At 43.1% G+C, this 17,034-nt stretch overlaps 1 protein-coding gene and 1 long non-coding RNA gene across 2 annotated transcripts in view; one reads left to right on the forward strand and one right to left on the reverse strand.

The window, feature by feature from the left end:
* On the forward strand, positions 1 to 7,215 carry LOC134483769 (uncharacterized). The gene is made up of 2 exons (XR_010060740.1): positions 1 to 5,185; positions 5,439 to 7,215. It is a non-coding gene; the product is annotated as an uncharacterized LOC134483769 (long non-coding RNA).
* The window catches only part of Nrip3 (nuclear receptor interacting protein 3), a 25,298-nt gene continuing 13,881 nt past the window's right edge, over positions 5,618 to 17,034 (reverse strand). The window contains 6 exon segments of the mRNA NM_001108498.1: positions 5,618 to 8,693; positions 9,318 to 9,412; positions 9,492 to 9,544; positions 13,011 to 13,150; positions 15,442 to 15,524; positions 16,145 to 16,306. Coding sequence (NP_001101968.1) covers positions 8,678 to 8,693; positions 9,318 to 9,412; positions 9,492 to 9,544; positions 13,011 to 13,150; positions 15,442 to 15,524; positions 16,145 to 16,306 — 549 coding nt within the window. The 3' untranslated portion in view covers positions 5,618 to 8,677.

Genomic DNA, 17,034 nt, shown 5'->3' on the forward strand with positions numbered 1-17,034 from the left:
CTTATAAGACCCCCCCCACCCCCCTTAAGTGGTCCCTTCCTAGATGGTGGAAATGTCTTAATTTACAGATAGAAGTTTCTCAGTGTTTTTCTATGTGACTCTTGTTGATTGCTAGACTAGAACCTAACACAAGTTGCTATTGCATTAAATGTATTTAGCCCTTTTTAGTTCTTAATAGTAGCTAGCCCAGAGGACTAGATGCTTTCTCACCAGTTTTTGCGAAGATGCTATTGCACTGGGGATAATTCAAATCCTTCTAAGTGGTGTCCTGCTAGTCTCAGGACTGCCGGGCTAACGTTTGTTGGTGAGGCATTGTGGATCTGATTGCCAAAAGCTGAGTTAGTAGCCAGTTTGGGTCAGTTTAGAGCTGTCTGTCTAACATCTGAAAGGACTGAGTACTCCTCAGATAAAGCAGAGGACCCTCCTTCAGAATTCTCTCAGAGCTACAGCTGCTGTCAGATACTTCTGATCCCAGAGGCAGGCAGACCTCTGAGACCTGGTCTAGAAAGTGAGTTCCAGGACAGGCTACACAGAGAAACTCTGTCTTGAAAAAAGGTGGGGGGAGGGGAGGAGGAGGGTGGGGAGGAGGAGGGGTTTGGGATTTAGCTCAGTGGTAGAGCGCTTGCCTAGCAAGCACAAGGCCCTGGGTTTGGTCCTCAGCTCTGGAAAAAAAAAGACAAAATAACAGCAGCAGGAGGAGGAGGAGGAGAAGAAGAAGCAATGAAAGAAAAAGAATTCTTTTCAGAGGTTTGATGGGGTGCAGGATTAGAGGACTGCAGCCATGCCTCAGGCTGGTGGGTTATTTTCTTCTCTTCGTCCAAACTTGAGCTGTCTCAAACTAGAGAGCTCAAGAGATCCCCTCCCTCAGGCTCTCTAATAACTGACTATAGGCCTGGGCCACCTCATCAGTTTAATGGAGACCATGTAACACTCAGTATGGGCAGCTCTTTAGGGCTACATGTGGCAAGTGACCACTTGGTTGTCAGTAATCCAGACTGAGCATTATACACTGTATTTCAAAGTCAACACAGGAAAAGCAGAAATCATTTTAAAATACTGATTGAAGTTGGGTTGAAGAGATGACTCAGCATTTGTGAGCACTTCCTGCTCTTGCAGAAGATTGAGGTTTGGTTCCCACCACCCACACGGCAGCTTACAGTCTTCTGTAACCAGTTCCAGAGGATTGGTTCCACTCTTCTGTTTCCCAGTGGTGCTGCACACATATGGTACACATGTGTACATTTTGGCGAAAACTCATACACATAAAATTAAAATTTGAAATGGTGGTTAGAGTTTAAATATTTTTAATATATTGGATTGTGTCTCCACGTGTGTCCCTTATCTAGCTTGTGTGCCTGGGACCCCCTGAGCACAAACCCTAGTCCTCCCACACAGCCCCATTTCTACTGACAAGATGAAACAATCTTGAACCAGGAAAAACTTGCCAAACTGCAGGCCCACGTTTGCATTGTTGGGAAAGGTACCTCCCACAGAAAAAGTGGTTCACAGAGCAGCCAGAGCAGATGGTAAAACTACAGTTCTCCTTAGAGAGGTTAGTAAACAGCGACTCTGCTACTGAAGAGGTGAACATGATTACAAACCAAGGAATTGATCCATTTTAACAACCCTGAAGTTCAGGCGTCGCTGGCAGCAAACCTTCACCATTAACAGGTCACAGGAGACAAAGCAGCTGACAGAAATGCTTCCCGGCATCCTAAACCAGTTTGGTGCAGACAGTCTGACTAGTTTAAGGAGGCTGGCTGCAGCTGCCCAAACAATCTGGATGGAAAAGCACCGTTCACTACTGAAGAGATGAAGTTCCAGGTCTGGTGGGGAATTTTGATGAAGCGTCTAAGAGCGAGGCAAACTGAATGGAGGTGGCTTCTGAAGACGATGACCCTTGCGGAAGTCACAGAACCTGCTATTTTATACCATGGCTGCTTTCAAAATTGTTTTGTTTGTGGATCTGATAAAATCTAGATCTCTAGCCGGGGGTGATGACACAGCTTTAAAATAGCAATTGGGAGTGAGAGGCAGGTGGATCTCTGTGAATTTGGGCCAGCCTTGTCTACAAAGTGAGTTCCAGGATAGCCAGGGCTGTTACACAGAGAAACCCTGTCTCCACAAAACAAAAATCTAGAAGTGTTATATGTTTAATGCCCAGCCCCCGGACACCGGAGCTCTTTTCAGTTTTTCTTTTTTTGTTTGTTTTGTTTGTTTTGTTTTGTTTGCGTTTTGCCTATACACAGTTCATTCCTTGTGACAGAATAAGCTGGAGAGGCCTGGGAGTAAAGTTTGAAATGTGTTAATAAAATTCTCTGCATAGTAAAAAATACCTTTCCAATGTGGCTATTAGAAAGTTTTTTGCTCTAGAATACACAACGAGGCAGCCATTAGTGACGCGTAACTGACCTTAGACTGGGGATCCAGGTTAAGATAAAGGAGCAGTGATGGGGTGAAGAGCACTGGGTGTGGTGGTTTGAAGAGAAATGGCCCTCCATAGACTCCTGTTTGAAAGTTTGGCCCATAGGGAGTGGCACTATGAGGAGGTGTGCCCTTCTTGGATTAGTGTGCCCTTGGAGGAAGTGTCTCTGAGAGAGGGCTTTGAGATCTCATATGCTCAAGCTACATACAGTGTGGCTTACAGTCTCCTACTGCCTTTTGGGTCGGGTCCTTCTCCAGCATCATGTCTGCCTGCACACTCCCATGCTTCCTGCCACGATGATAACTGACTGAACCACAGAACCTATAAGCCAGCCCCAATTAAATGTTGTCCTTATAAGAGTTGCTGTGGTCCTGGTGTCTCTTCACATCAATAAAACCCAAACTTAGATATTGGGACAGGTAGAGCTGAGGGCTTGAGAGAAGTGTATCTGCCAAAAATGAATATAATTTCAGCTGACTTTAATTAAAGCTTTACTTCTCTTTCTCTGCCCAACTTATACATGTATGAGTCTTTCTTGTAGATCAGGGATGTTTAATGCCAGAAAGCCTTCCTTTACAAGTGTTCATGTCTGTGGCTTTGCAGATCTCTTTTCTAACTTTATTATGGTAAATGTTCCCGTTCCCTTCCAATATCTTGTGGGCATCTTGAGCAGAGAACCTTTGTTTTAATATCTTTGGACCTGGTGACTGATATCCAAACACTAATGTGGGGAACAGGGAAAAAGAAAAGGGGAGGGAAATAAATTCATTTAGTTGTCTCAGGAATAGCAGGTACTTAGTCTGCTTCATTTCTTTCTAACCCTGAGAGATGAGGTTGAGAGCCCAAAGTGCGAAGGGCAGATGTGAGGAACTGAGGTAGGTGAGGAAAGACTCTGACCAGGATCGCTTTGGAGCCATTTTGTTTATACTCTGGCATTCACCCGACCATCCACCTCCTCCTGCCCTTCTGGCTTCCCTATGAGTAGGCTTTCCTATTTTGTACTTCTTTCGCCATGTTAGGAATTGAGCCCAGAGCTCACATGTGCTAAGCAACCTTTTTCCCTCTAAGTTACATCCTCAGCCCCTACTCCATTCCTCTTGATCAAGGGTACTCTATCAACAGATCTGAGCTCTCATTTCTTGGTAAAGCCTGAAAAATTCCCTTGTGGGCAACAGTTAGGAAGGCAAGAGGCACCATCTCCAAATGTAAAGAAGGCAGAATTAGAACTTTATCATGTGTACCTATCAGTTTGCCCTTCTTATTTAGTCTCTTTAAGATGAGGTTTTCTGTACTCTGTGAAACGGCATAGCATGCCTTACCATACATGCTATCACCAACTAGTGCCCACCATAGGACCTAGGCCTCGTGGCGCTAGAATATCATTCCTGTTCTGAGAGCTGTTGGTGCCATTACAGCTGCTAAATTCTTGGGTTCCTAAAATAACAAAACAGTTGCAAGTGTTTGGTGCAAGGGCAGCCAATGCTGTCCCCATCCCCAGCCATTGTTATCTTGAAATCAGCAGCTGTGACAACCTGCTCCAGATCTTCCCAAGAGGATCTCACCTTAGAGTTTACCCAGACTCCTGTCCCCTCCCTGCTGCCAGTGGCACAAACCCTGTCCCAGATGATGTAGTTTTGGGGGCACAGTGCTAGTAATAGGTGTTTCTGAGAGCTTCCCAGGAAAAGTTGCACATTAAATTTTAATCATGTAGTAATATGAAATTTATAATGAAAAGTAGCAGAGCCCATATGTATAGTGCAGTTTTTGTTCTGGAATAATTTACTGCATCGTCCTCATTTCTCCTCTTTTTGTTTCTGGTGATCAAATAGAGGGTTTTGCCCATGCTGGTCACTCCACCACTGAGTTACATCCCCCAGCACTGGTCTCCCCATTCTGTGTGTGTGTGTGTGTGTGTGTGTGTGTGTGTGTGTGTGTGTGTGCGTGTGTATGCACAGGTGCACATGTATGTGCAGGTTCCAATAAAAGCCCAAAGAGAGCATGTGGTCTGGATCTGCAGTTGTAAATGATTGTAAGATGACTGGTGTGGGTGCTGGGAGCCAGACTGTGAGAGCTCTTAACTGCTGAATCATCTCTCCAGCCTCCCTCCTGACCCTTTTCTGAGACAGTCTTCCCATGTTGCCTAGGCTGGCTTTGAATTCACAGTCCTCTGCCTTAGTCTCCTAAACCCTGGAATTGGCACCACCACATCTGGCTTTCTTGGCTTTCTAGTCCTGATATTCTAGATTTTTATGACATTAAAAGGTCTCTGAGGAAACAGGTACTTGTTTTTCTCTTTTCTTTTTATTTGTTTGTTTACTTGGTTGGTTGGTTGGTTTTGTCTTTCCAGAGAGACTTTCTTTGGCTCTCCTGTAGCCACTCTATGGACCAGGCTGGCCTGGAATTCAGAGATCTGACTGTCACTGCCTCTGCTTCCTGAGTGCTGAGATTAAAGGTGTGCACCACCTCCCAGCAACAGGTAAGATTAAAAACAATTGTATAGATTTTCTGGAGGTGGTTATGAATATTGATTCTGTTATTCATTGTTAAAGAGCCTGGCCTGGCAAACATTTGACATTTTTCATAATTAGAATAACTTAAGAAGCATAAGAAGATGTCTGAGATGGAACGGCAGTACCTCCTGAGAAACAAGTGAGAGCCACTCAGGAGTGGAAGCATGCTGCTTGCAGTCTTCTTTATGTTTAAGTAGTAAAGATACATACAAAATAAAGGTGAAAAATTCAAAGTATGTATCCTTAAAAGGTAAGTTTCTATCATGAGCAAAGTGCATTTCTTTAGAATGCCATATAATGACACAACTATACAATAAGGTTAATTTAGCCCTTTCCCTTCCCAAGCCTCTCTCATTTGTTATCCAAATAAACATTTCCTTTTCTAGAAGCAATTCTCCACACACTGCCGATTGGCTCAACATAAAAGATTGTTCTTGTACACGAAGGTCTGACTACTCATCCCTTGACACTGTGAGTTCAATGCCTTTTCCATTGCTTCATAGACTACAAAGCCATGTTCGAGGAGACTCACCAATCTGTTCAAAGACGTTAAGAGGAGCTGAAGCAGTCGCAGCAGTTGAGAAGCTGAAACACACAGCCTTGCATTTGGAGGCCCTAAGCAGAAATGCTGACACACTTAGGCCGTGTCCTGGTTCCTCAGCTTCAGAGACTCAGACAAGCACACGGAGAACAATCCCACTTTATTAATACATCAGTGTCACAGATGTGCCCAGTACAGCCAGAGTCCTGAGCAGATAAAGTGCTACTGCAGGGACCTGGCAACAGGAGGAGGGAGCCAGTTCATCTCCTCCAAGTCCCCAGCCTGAACGGTATTTCTACTACACAAAAGTAAGGGCAGCTAGTAATCCAGTCTATAGATACTCTGAGCTAAGAACAGAAAACCATACTAGTGGGCTGTGTGCAGAGCAAGAAAAAAGGGAAGTCAGAAGGTATCCATCCCTTCCTCAAATGGAACATAGAGATACCAAACAATTGTCTTCAACTTCCTGGATGTGGTGTCTATTAAGGAATGAGCCAGGTCTGCTACTCCTTCCCAGGGACTCAGAACCATGATGTAGACACTTTCTTACACCTAAGAAAAAGTACCATTTTCTAACTATGAAAAACTTACTGACCTTACTTCGCCAGCCCCCCAAAAGCAAGAGTAATAAACTTGGCAGCATTTAAGAAGCATCAGTGACCAGGCAGAGGCAGGTGGATTTCTGTGAGTTCAAAGCTAGCCTCATCTACATACTGAGTTTCAGGCCAGCCTAGCCTACATAATAAGATCCTGTCTCAAAAACAAAACAAAAAAGCACTAATAAACCCAAGACTTCCTATAATTATCTCTATTATGGTATCTCTATTATGCCTAGGCATTAAAATAATTCGGTTAGAAAACTCAGATGTTGTGAATGAACTGAGTGAACTATGACACGGAGTCCAGTTCACCCGTTGTTTCTATTCCTAGAAAACAACTGACTGATGATTTCCAGAGACAAGAAGGAAGAGTAAAGGCCATCTGTTCACGCTGGTGCCATACAGTGCTGAGCTGCAAAGGGCCAAATCAGTGCCTCTTTCAAGAACCTGAGAATTCCTGACCTTACTGGCCCTCAGGAAATCCAGAGACACTAGAAGGAGCCAGTAGTTTGCTTCCTTTGCAACCAAGAGTCCAGGCTTGAGGTAGAGCTCTCAAGTAGGGAAATGAGGGTGACATCTCCAGTCTGTCCTAAGAGAAGAGCTGGCGGATGTGATGCTGTAATGATCGAAAGTGCAGGGGCCTCAGGGAAGGAGCGTGTTCCTCCCACATAAGGGGGCTCTCATGGCCAGGCTGAAGGTTGGGACACTAGGAAAGACAAGATTCGAAGTTCTCAAACTGCTCTGAGCCAAGGGTAATCTTGAAGGATTACTTATACTTAGCTATTTTTCTGACTTAGTCAAATATTTCTATAACCGAAATGAAGAGAAGATTCCATTGCAGGCACCTCTGTGTCTGAGATGACACAATAGCAAAAAAAAAAAAAAAAGCAGTTATAAAGGTTATTCTCATTTGTTTATTTTTATCTTTGTCTCTTAAGACTATCCCTGACTGACCTGGAACTGAATATGTAGACCAAGCTGGTCTCATACGCATATCTGCCCACCTCTCTCTGCCTCTGTCTTCTGGGTGCTGGTATTAAAGGCACATGCCACAGCCAGCTGTTACTGGCTCTTAATGCTGTCAGCTAGCTTTCTTCTTTCCTTGTACTGAGGGCTTGCCCATCCTCACTTCCCTGCCCGGAGGTTTCACTCCCCATTTCAATCCCAGGAAAGTCTCCCAGGTCAGCTTTCCCACCCAGAGGACTATCACCTCCTCCTATTCTGGCCTACTTTGGTTTTTAATTTTTCCTTTCCCTGTCTCCACTTCCAGCTACTTGAATCTTTGTGACATGTAACAAGACAGACAGAAATTCTGACTGGTTCTTAGGGGTAATCAACATCCCATAGTGACAATTACATTATCAATGGTATCTCAGGAACTAATAATATCCCTTCCTATCTGTGTTTTCTTTCTTCTCTTGTTCACTGTGAGAGACTATCTCATCTTCATAGCCTGTTTTTGTCACTTCTCACTTTTCTCCTGTGCTGTGTGTCCATGTGTGTCTGAGTAAGCGTAGGAATTTGTATGAGAGCATGGAGCTGTGCACCTATGCATGCTCACAGAGGTCAGAGGAACACGTGGGTGTCCTCTATTCCTCTCCCATACTTGGTTCTTTTGAGGCAAGAACTCTGGAGACACCCCCTCCTTTTTCTCCCCTCCCCCACCCTCTTTTGGTTAGTGGTAGCTAGACAGTTCCATTGGCTATCCTGTTGGTTCTAGGGTCTCAGGTGTGTGTGTGTGACTATGCCTAGCTTTTGTTTGGGTGCTGGGATCCAAATGGCAGTCTCCATGTTTACGCAGCAAGCACTCTTAATCAGCAGCCATCTCTCATCTCTAGTGCTGTGAGTGAACCCAGGACCGTGTGCACATTAGACAAGCACTCCACCACTAAGCCGCCGCCAATACCCCTCCTTTTTTGCATTTTAACCTTCCTGCCTTCCTCTTAAGACTGGGAAACAAATGAAGCAGCATAAGAGCCTTGGTTTGGAATCAGGCCCAGATTCTGGCTGTCTTCTACCACTGACAATACGTGAATTTAGACAATTCATTTGCCTGTCTTTGTGTTTAAATTAAATGTCTGGACCAGATGATCTCTCTGAAACATCTTTCAAATCAGCTCACCCTGGAAAAATCAATTACTTCAAAAGAGACTCTAACATCAAGATATGTTTTTACACCTCTTTGAAACAGCTGAAAGGAAGCTCCTATTTACTATATACTTTAATATTTTAAAAAAGCAAGTGTTTTCTGTGGAGAAATAGAACATGGCAGCCCCTACACTGGATTAATAAAAAGCAAATTCTTGGAAGAAGCAGAGGAATAGGCCACAAATAAGACCTGGCAGTGTCAAAAAAAGTCTATAAATTAAATATTCAAAGAAGTAAAAAAACAATGTCTGTTTAACCATTAAGCCATTAACCAGACAAGATCTCTAAGCACAGACTATAGTCTAGAAAGGTCTGAGTGGGAAGAAGCCCCTGCAGGATGTACTGGAGGGAAGGACTTGGTCCATAGCAAGTTGCTACTGTATTTGGTTCGAACCCAGTTGTCTCATCTGTCAACCTGGTGTGAGTGCACGTGCACACATGCTTCAGGCTGCAGTTATGCTTCTGAGGTGCTGAAACGAGAAAGAAACAAATAATTGATAATAAATTCAAAGGAGTTAATCTGAAGGCCAATTAACTTGGGTTTAAAAATGTCTCTTGTATACCTATAATCCTAGCACTTGGCTGAGGCAGGAAGCTCATGAATTTAAAGCTAGACCAGGCGACATACTAAAACCTTATCTCAATGCCCTGTTCCCAACTCATACCCCATTCCATGCCTGGGCTACATACCGACACTTTGTTACACACCAGCACCAGCACCAGCACCAGCACCAGCACCAGCACCAGCACCAGCACCCCCACCCCCACCACCACCCCCACCACCGCCACCCCCACCCCCACCCCCACCACCACCACCACCACCGCCACCCCCACCACCACCACCCCCCCACCACCCCCCCCCACCACCCCCCCCACCACCACCACCACCACCCACCACCACCACCACCTTAAAAGGCTGTTAGTTTCTTCTACCACTCTGTGTGCCATCCATATTTACACAGCATGTAGGCTACAGAGTTCTGTGGGACAGTAAACTCTGGTCTGGAGAAGGGCTGACTTCTGCTGTGACTGAAAGCTAAAGGTGGGCTATAAGCCTATACACCGTCTGAGAAAACCCCAACTCATGCACTCACTTGTCATCATTCACAGAAACTGTCTCCACAAAAGGAATTTCTTCTTTGTCTGTCTTCCCCACCATCAGCCGGTGCTTGTCCAAGTTTATGATACACTAAAACAAAGAAGGATCACTGGTCACTTGTCCCTGTCTCTGAGAGGAAATATCAAAGGAAAAGTAGAGTCAGCCCTACCTTCAGGGATCGAAGAGTCTGGAGACCAAGTGACAAGCTTTTTTCATTGTCATCTAACAAAAACAGTAAAAGTCAGACATCAGCCTAAACACCATTAGATTCACTTGTCCCATCCATCCATCCACCCACCCAACAGACCAGCCAGCTAAGTACCCAGTAAACATCGGTGAACTTCGCTGAGTACCTTCTCAGATCACTATAGCTCACTGAGTACTTTCTCAGGTCACTATAGCTCACTGAGTACTTTCTCAGGTCATTATAGCTTACTGAGTACTTTCTCAGATCATTATAGCTTACTGAGTACTTTCTCAGGTCACTATAGCTTACTGAGTACTTTCTCAGGTCATTATAGCTTACTGAGTACTTTCTCAGGTCACTATAGCTTACTGAGTACTTTCTCAGATCATTATAGCTTACTGAGTACTTTCTCAGGTCACAATAGCTTACTGAGTACTTTCTCAGGTCACTATAGCTTACTGAGTACTTTCTCGGGTCACTATAGCTTACTGAGTACTTTCTCGGGTCACTATAGCTCACTGAGTACTTTCTCGGGTCACTATAGCTCACTGAGTACTTTCTCGGGTCACTATAGCTCACTGAGTACTTTCTCGGGTCACTATAGCTCACTGAGTACTTTCTCGGGTCACTATAGCTTACTGAGTACTTTCTCAGGTCATTATAGCTTATTGAGTACTTTCTCAGGTCATTATAGCTTACTGAGTACTTTCTCAGGTCATTATAGCTTATTGAGTACTTTCTCAGGTCATTATAGCTTACTGAGTACTTTCTCAGGTCATTATAGCTTACTGAGTACTTTCTCAGGTCATTATAGCTTACTGAGTACTTTCTCAGGTCATTATAGCTCACTGAGTACTTTCTCAGGTCATTATAGCTCACTGAGTACTTTCTCAGGTCATTATAGCTTACTGAGTACGTTCTCAGGTCATTATAGCTCACTGAGTACTTTCTCAGGTCACTATAGCTCACTGAGTACTTTCTCAGGTCATTATAGCTTACTGAGTACTTTCTCAGGTCACTATAGCTTACTGAGTACTTTCTCAGGTCATTATAGCTTACTGAGTACTTTCTCAGGTCACTATAGCTTACTGAGTACTTTCTCAGATCATTATAGCTTACTGAGTACTTTCTCAGGTCACAATAGCTTACTGAGTACTTTCTCAGGTCACTATAGCTTACTGAGTACTTTCTCGGGTCACTATAGCTTACTGAGTACTTTCTCGGGTCACTATAGCTTACTGAGTACTTTCTCGGGTCACTATAGCTCACTGAGTACTTTCTCGGGTCACTATAGCTCACTGAGTACTTTCTCGGGTCACTATAGCTCACTGAGTACTTTCTCGGGTCACTATAGCTTACTGAGTACTTTCTCAGGTCATTATAGCTTACTGAGTACTTTCTCAGGTCATTATAGCTTACTGAGTACTTTCTCAGGTCATTATAGCTTATTGAGTACTTTCTCAGGTCATTATAGCTTACTGAGTACTTTCTCAGGTCATTATAGCTTACTGAGTACTTTCTCAGGTCATTATAGCTTACTGAGTACTTTCTCAGGTCATTATAGCTCACTGAGTACTTTCTCAGGTCATTATAGCTCACTGAGTACTTTCTCAGGTCATTATAGCTCACTGAGTACTTTCTCAGGTCACTATAGCTCACTGAGTACTTTCTCAGGTCATTATAGCTTACTGAGTACTTTCTCAGGTCATTATAGCTCACTGAGTACTTTCTCAGGTCATTATAGCTCACTGAGTACTTTCTCAGGTCACTATAGCTCACTGAGTACTTTCTCAGGTCATTATAGCTTACTGAGTACTTTCTCAGGTCATTATAGCTTACTGAGTACTTTCTCAGGTCATTATAGCTTAAAAAGTAAGAGCCAAAATCCAAACCAAAGTCTGCTGTAGAGGAGAGGCCTCAGTGAAATATAGGCAGGTACTTAGTCTAACACAGAACATTCAAGCATAGAGGAGAGTTGGCACACAGGCACTTGTGGCAGAGGAGTAAGAGGATCTTGTCACCAGTAACAAGTTCAAGAAAGGTGCCTTTTGGGACAGTTTAACTTATACATAAAAAAAAAAATCCGTCTTTAGGCAGGTAGATGGCTCAGTGGGCAAAGTGCTTGCTGTCAAATCTGATGACCTGAGTTCAGTCATTGGAATCTGCATAATGGAGGGAAAGACCTAACCTCTGACACTTCATGAAAGTGTCATGTCATATGAGCACACCCTCCCCAAACAAGTCAATAAGTAAATGTAGAAAAAGTCTGTCCTGCTGCTTATTGCATAAGGGATTTCTCTTAGCTATAAAGAAGAATGCAGCTATGTCATTTGTAGGGAAGCAGGTGCAACTGGAGATGATCATAGTAATTAAATCAGTTTCAGAAAGACAGACACTTCATCTTTTCTCTATTTGTATGTCTTTTTTTTTTAAGATTTATTTACTTTATTTACAGATGGTTGTGAGCCACCATGTGGTTGCTGGGAATCAAACTCAGGACCTATGAACGAACAGTCAGTTCTCTTAACCACTGAGCCATCTCTCCAGCCCCCTGTATGTCTTCTTTCATAAGGGCACATACAATCATACACAGATTACATAAAGTAGTAGTGAGGTGACAATGGGAGGGTGACAGTGGGAGCTAACTGAACAGCGAAGAGTGAGAGAGTGCATTTACATACATGTATGAAAATAGCCTTCTGCGATCAGGTATACTTATTATTAAACATTTTAATTTCACGTGTTTATTTGTGGGAGGCAGACCTGTGCCACGGAACACGTGGAGATTAGAGGACAGTTTGCAAAAGTCAGTTTTCCCTTCCACTGTGTAGGTTCTGGGGATCAAACTCAGGCTGTCAGGCCACCTATCTCAATCCACTGAGTGATTCCACCGCTCCATTCTACTTTCAAAGATTGATTTATTTAATATTTATGTGTGTGTGCCTAAGTATGTATGTACACCACACGTGTACAGGAGCCTGAGGAGGTCAGAAGAAGGTGTTAGATCCTTTGGAACTAGAGTCACAGGTGGCTGGGAGCCATCCTATCTAGATGCTGGGAACCTAATCTGAGTCTTCTGAAAGAGCAGAAAATACTCTAAACCACTGAGCCGTCTCTCTAGCCCCCAGTCAGTAAGTAAGTAAGTAAGTAAGAAATAAATAAATAGATAGATAAATAAATGTATTTTATGGTACATGCCTTTGATTTCAGCACTCAGGAGGAGGGATAGGAGAATCTCTGTGAGTTCAAGGACAGCCTGGTCTGTATAGTGAGATCCAGAACAGACAGGACTATAGAGAGAGACCCTGTCTCAAAACAGTAACAAATGTGCTGGGTACGGGCACTGCCTTTAATCCCAGCACTTGGAAGGGTAAAATTATCACAAAGGTGTAGAGTATAAGGAAATGGGAATCTTGGATTTTGTAGAAGTCAGTATTATAGGGGTGAGACCTCAGGAGGGTTTATGTTAGACCCATAGGTCTAGCCCCCAACTTAACTCACCAACCACAGCTGCTGGGCAATCCAGGCGGAGAGAGCCCACTGTAATCAGTAGGTGCTCAATCTGGCCTACTACTTTGAGATGCCGGGGTAGAGAAAGCTTTTCTCCTTCGTGCTTATGGGATTTGACATGGTCCCTTAGTCTGAAAAAGAGAGAAAGCTGTCATAAACCCACTGGCAAGTTTTCTGTCTCAGAATCGGACCCTCTAGGGATTTCCTGGGCTAGCCAGCCTATACTTGCTTTAGCCCTTTCTTCCTAAACATGCCTTGGGAAAACAAAAGAAAACATGAGATTTGTTTCCTGTTTTTAAGAAGCTTAAATCACTACCTGCATTTGTGCAGAGAGGAGTTGACACATTTAGAGAATTTTGTTCTGCATTGGAATATCCCTATGTGTGTGAGATAGTTTAATTAATGCGTCTTTTTACCCATCTGTGGATAACAGATATCAGAGGGCAAATTAATCCTAACTTAGAAATGGCTTTGTTCAAGGTCTATTTTTCTCCTTTCTATTTCAATGGATTGTCATAAAATTGTCTTAGTCTTTAAGGTTAATGGAGACAGGCACTTGTTTGGTAAGAATATTGTTACTGGTAGCAGCAAAGAATATTGTGGAGAAAGTCCTCCCTAATTTGCCTTGCCTTTGCTGGGATGGAAAGAAAGGAACAGCACCAAGGCTTCACACAATTACATAAGCTGATTGGAATAGCTAGCACCCAAGCTATTATGGGCTGGAGGATAAATACTTAATTATAGACTTTCTGTGCCAATACTGCTCTCCTCCATCTCCTCTCTTGGTGTTAAGGCCCATCCAAAAGAAAGCTAATTGCAGTCTTACAGATGGTTATTAATTCCTCCGGAATCATGGCAGTCTGCTGCCTAATTATGCACCAGGACATCGTTAGTCTTTCTGAAATCATCATATTGTACATACCTCATCTCTTCACTACATTAAAAAAAAAACAAAGACAAAAACCTTAAGATTCTTTCCACTTGAGTCCTGGAATCTACCCCAATCCTAAACAGTAATGTACAAAATAATTCACAGAATAAACTTGAGAGAGTCACAACAGTGGGTGGGGAGTGAGAATTAGGCAGATATAGAAGAATTGGATCATGTAATGCAGCCATTAAGTACTGAAATGAAGCCCTGGGTAAGCCCAGTTGAGAATATGCATGTTTTAGATGAAGTTCTATGTTGTTGTAAAATTATAAAAAAAATAACACTATCTTTTAGCTCCACTAGGTCCTGCACCATGGCGGCCCATTGTCTCTAGCCGCCACACACTCCCTTAAACTTAAAGTGCTACATGAAAGAACACACAACACAATAGCCTCTGATACAATTGATAAGAACCTACAAAGCCCTATACACTTCCATCCCTTAAGAATATTCATAACAATCTGTAAAGGTACAGAGTAGAATCTTAATATCCGCCTCCATGTTCTCTCGGCGGCTTCCTCTCCAGTCTCCTTCCTTTCCAGTCTCCTCCTCTACCCTCAAACTTTTCTCCCGCTCATCCTTCCTTCTCGTCCAGTGACAGGCCTTGTTCTATCTTGTACCTGCCTTCAGCTGTATGACATCACCCTACAGTTCTAAATAGGCCACTTGGTCTGTCTAAATAATTACAGAGATTTGGTCTAAGGAATAATTTGTTGTCTCAGCAGTGGTCCTCAATCTGTGGCTAATGACCCCTTTAAGGGGTTGAATGACCCTTTCACATGGATTGCCTAAGACCACTGGAATTTATATTACAGATATTTACATTATAATTCATAACAGTAACAAAATTACAACTATGAAGTGGTAACAAGAATAATTTTATGGTCGGGTCACCACAACATGGGGAAGTGTGTATTAAAGGGTCACAGCATTAGGAAAGTTGAGAATCACTAGTCTACAGAAAACTATGGGGAATAATATTAGGTTGATTCTAGGCAAGATACCTTAGGGAACATCTGGTACTTTGGAAGAAAGAGGAAGAAGGAGGAAGGAGGAGCAGGGAAGGTTGAGTGGAATGGCAGCAAGGTACAAATGGCTTTCTCAGTCCAGAAGGACTTCTCTCTTCTAGTTAGAGAAAGCCATGCTGGCTTCTACACATCTGGGGTAACAACAGGACAACTTGCTGTCTAGAGAATCAAGTCAGGGTATATATTGAGCAAGAGTCTTGCACTCTCTCACTCCATACTCTAAAGCCTGCTCAGAATTTAGAAAGTGGAAATTAACAGAAGGCCCAAGGTTCCCTGCATTTCTTCCATTGTCTGACAAATTGCAACACTCTCCTCTATTAATGGGAACTGGTTCTGGACTAGAGAAAAACTTGGCGTGTTTCTCTTGCTTCTGTGGATACATACAAGCATTATAACCTTAAACCAGATTCAAGCAAGAAAAATAATTACATCTGACTTCCACCCAGCACAAATGACTACTTACCCCAATCTGTCCACACAGGCCGAGGAGATGAGATTATGTTGGCAGCCAGTGTCAACCAAAGCTTTCACATCCCTCCCAGCACACTGTGGGAAGGAAACATACTCTTTAATAGGCTCTAGAGAAGCAAAAGAGGAGTGAGACAGAGAGCAGTCGGCAGATGTCAAATGACACACAGTTTGAGAGCAGCCTTCCAACTGGTTGGTTTGTGCTGTCCCCTTTCCCCACTGCTAAATCTGTCTTTGACTGACTCTTTCTCCTGCTAACTAAATGTAAGGCTGACAGAATACCCATAAAGGACTTGGGGAGTTTAACTCTATATACTAAACATCATATATACAATCTTTAAAAAAATCATTCTGGAGCAAATTCAGGGTCTTGAGCATGCTAGATGAGATTTATTGGTTTGTTTGTTGTTTGTTTTTGTTTTTGTTTTTGTTTTTACCACTGAACTACATGCCAGCTCTTTAAAAAGATCCTATACATCCTTTGTAAACCTGATAAAAAGCTTTGATATTTCTTCCCATTCAAATGTGCACACATAAAATAGTGTATGCATTTCTAGTATATAGAACTTTAAAACACACTTATTAATTCCATGTTAACAAATACCATAAAGTTTTGAGGAGAGGGCCAACTATTGAGATCACAAAGGGCCCTCAAATCCTACTTTTAAGAAAACTCTAGAAAAAAGATGTCCTCTTACCTGGCAAGACACTAAAATCATGTCATCATCGTCACACTTCTTTAGCCCTTCAGACTTAGTCTGACTGAATTTGTTGGTCTTGGAGGCCCAAGGGACACGGCTGCTCCGGAGCTTAGACAGGTTGGTTTCCATGAGGCGCCTCTGCAGAATGTTATGAGGTTGCTTGAGGGATAGAAAGCAGAGGTTTCTTACTGCCAGAGCACTCCCTGCTCTCCCAGTACCTGACTCCTGGCTCCACAGACATAATGAAGGAACTTCACATAACAGCTCCAACCTTGCTTCTTATTCTTCCGTCAGGTGAGGTGGGCATTGGTATTGTCAGGGCAGGTACTATAAACCAACATATAACAGCCGACTCCAGAGCAAGCTGCTTCATTTTTGTCAACTTGACACAGCCTAGGTCATCTGAGAAAATGTCCCCATCAGGTTGGCAAGCCTCTGGTACATTTTCTTGATTGACAATTGATATGGAAGGGCTCATCCCACTTCCGGTAGTGCTGTCCCTGGGAAAGTGATCCTGGGGTGTTTAAGAAAGCAGGCTAAGCAAGTCATGAGGAGTAAGCCATTAAGCAGAGCTCACCATGGCCTGTGCTTCAGTTCCTGCCTCTAGGTTTCTGTCCTAACTTTCCTCAGTGATGATTTGGGATCTGTAGGCTAAAATAGATTCAAGTTTTTTTGGCCCATGGTGTTTTATCATACCAATAGAAACCAAAGACAGCAGTTTGGTACCAGAGAGAGGGCTATTACAGTAACAGGTGTGCCCATGTTGTATTTTTGGAGGAATGTGGAAGAATTTGGAACTTTGGACTAAAAAGTGACCATGAAAGAATATGGAGACTCTGGTGTATTTTAAGAGGCCATACAAGAATAGTTTGGGAGATAGACATGTC

The sequence above is a fragment of the Rattus norvegicus genome, chromosome 1, assembly GCF_036323735.1.
Source record: "Rattus norvegicus strain BN/NHsdMcwi chromosome 1, GRCr8, whole genome shotgun sequence".
Taxonomy (NCBI): domain Eukaryota; kingdom Metazoa; phylum Chordata; class Mammalia; order Rodentia; family Muridae; genus Rattus; species Rattus norvegicus.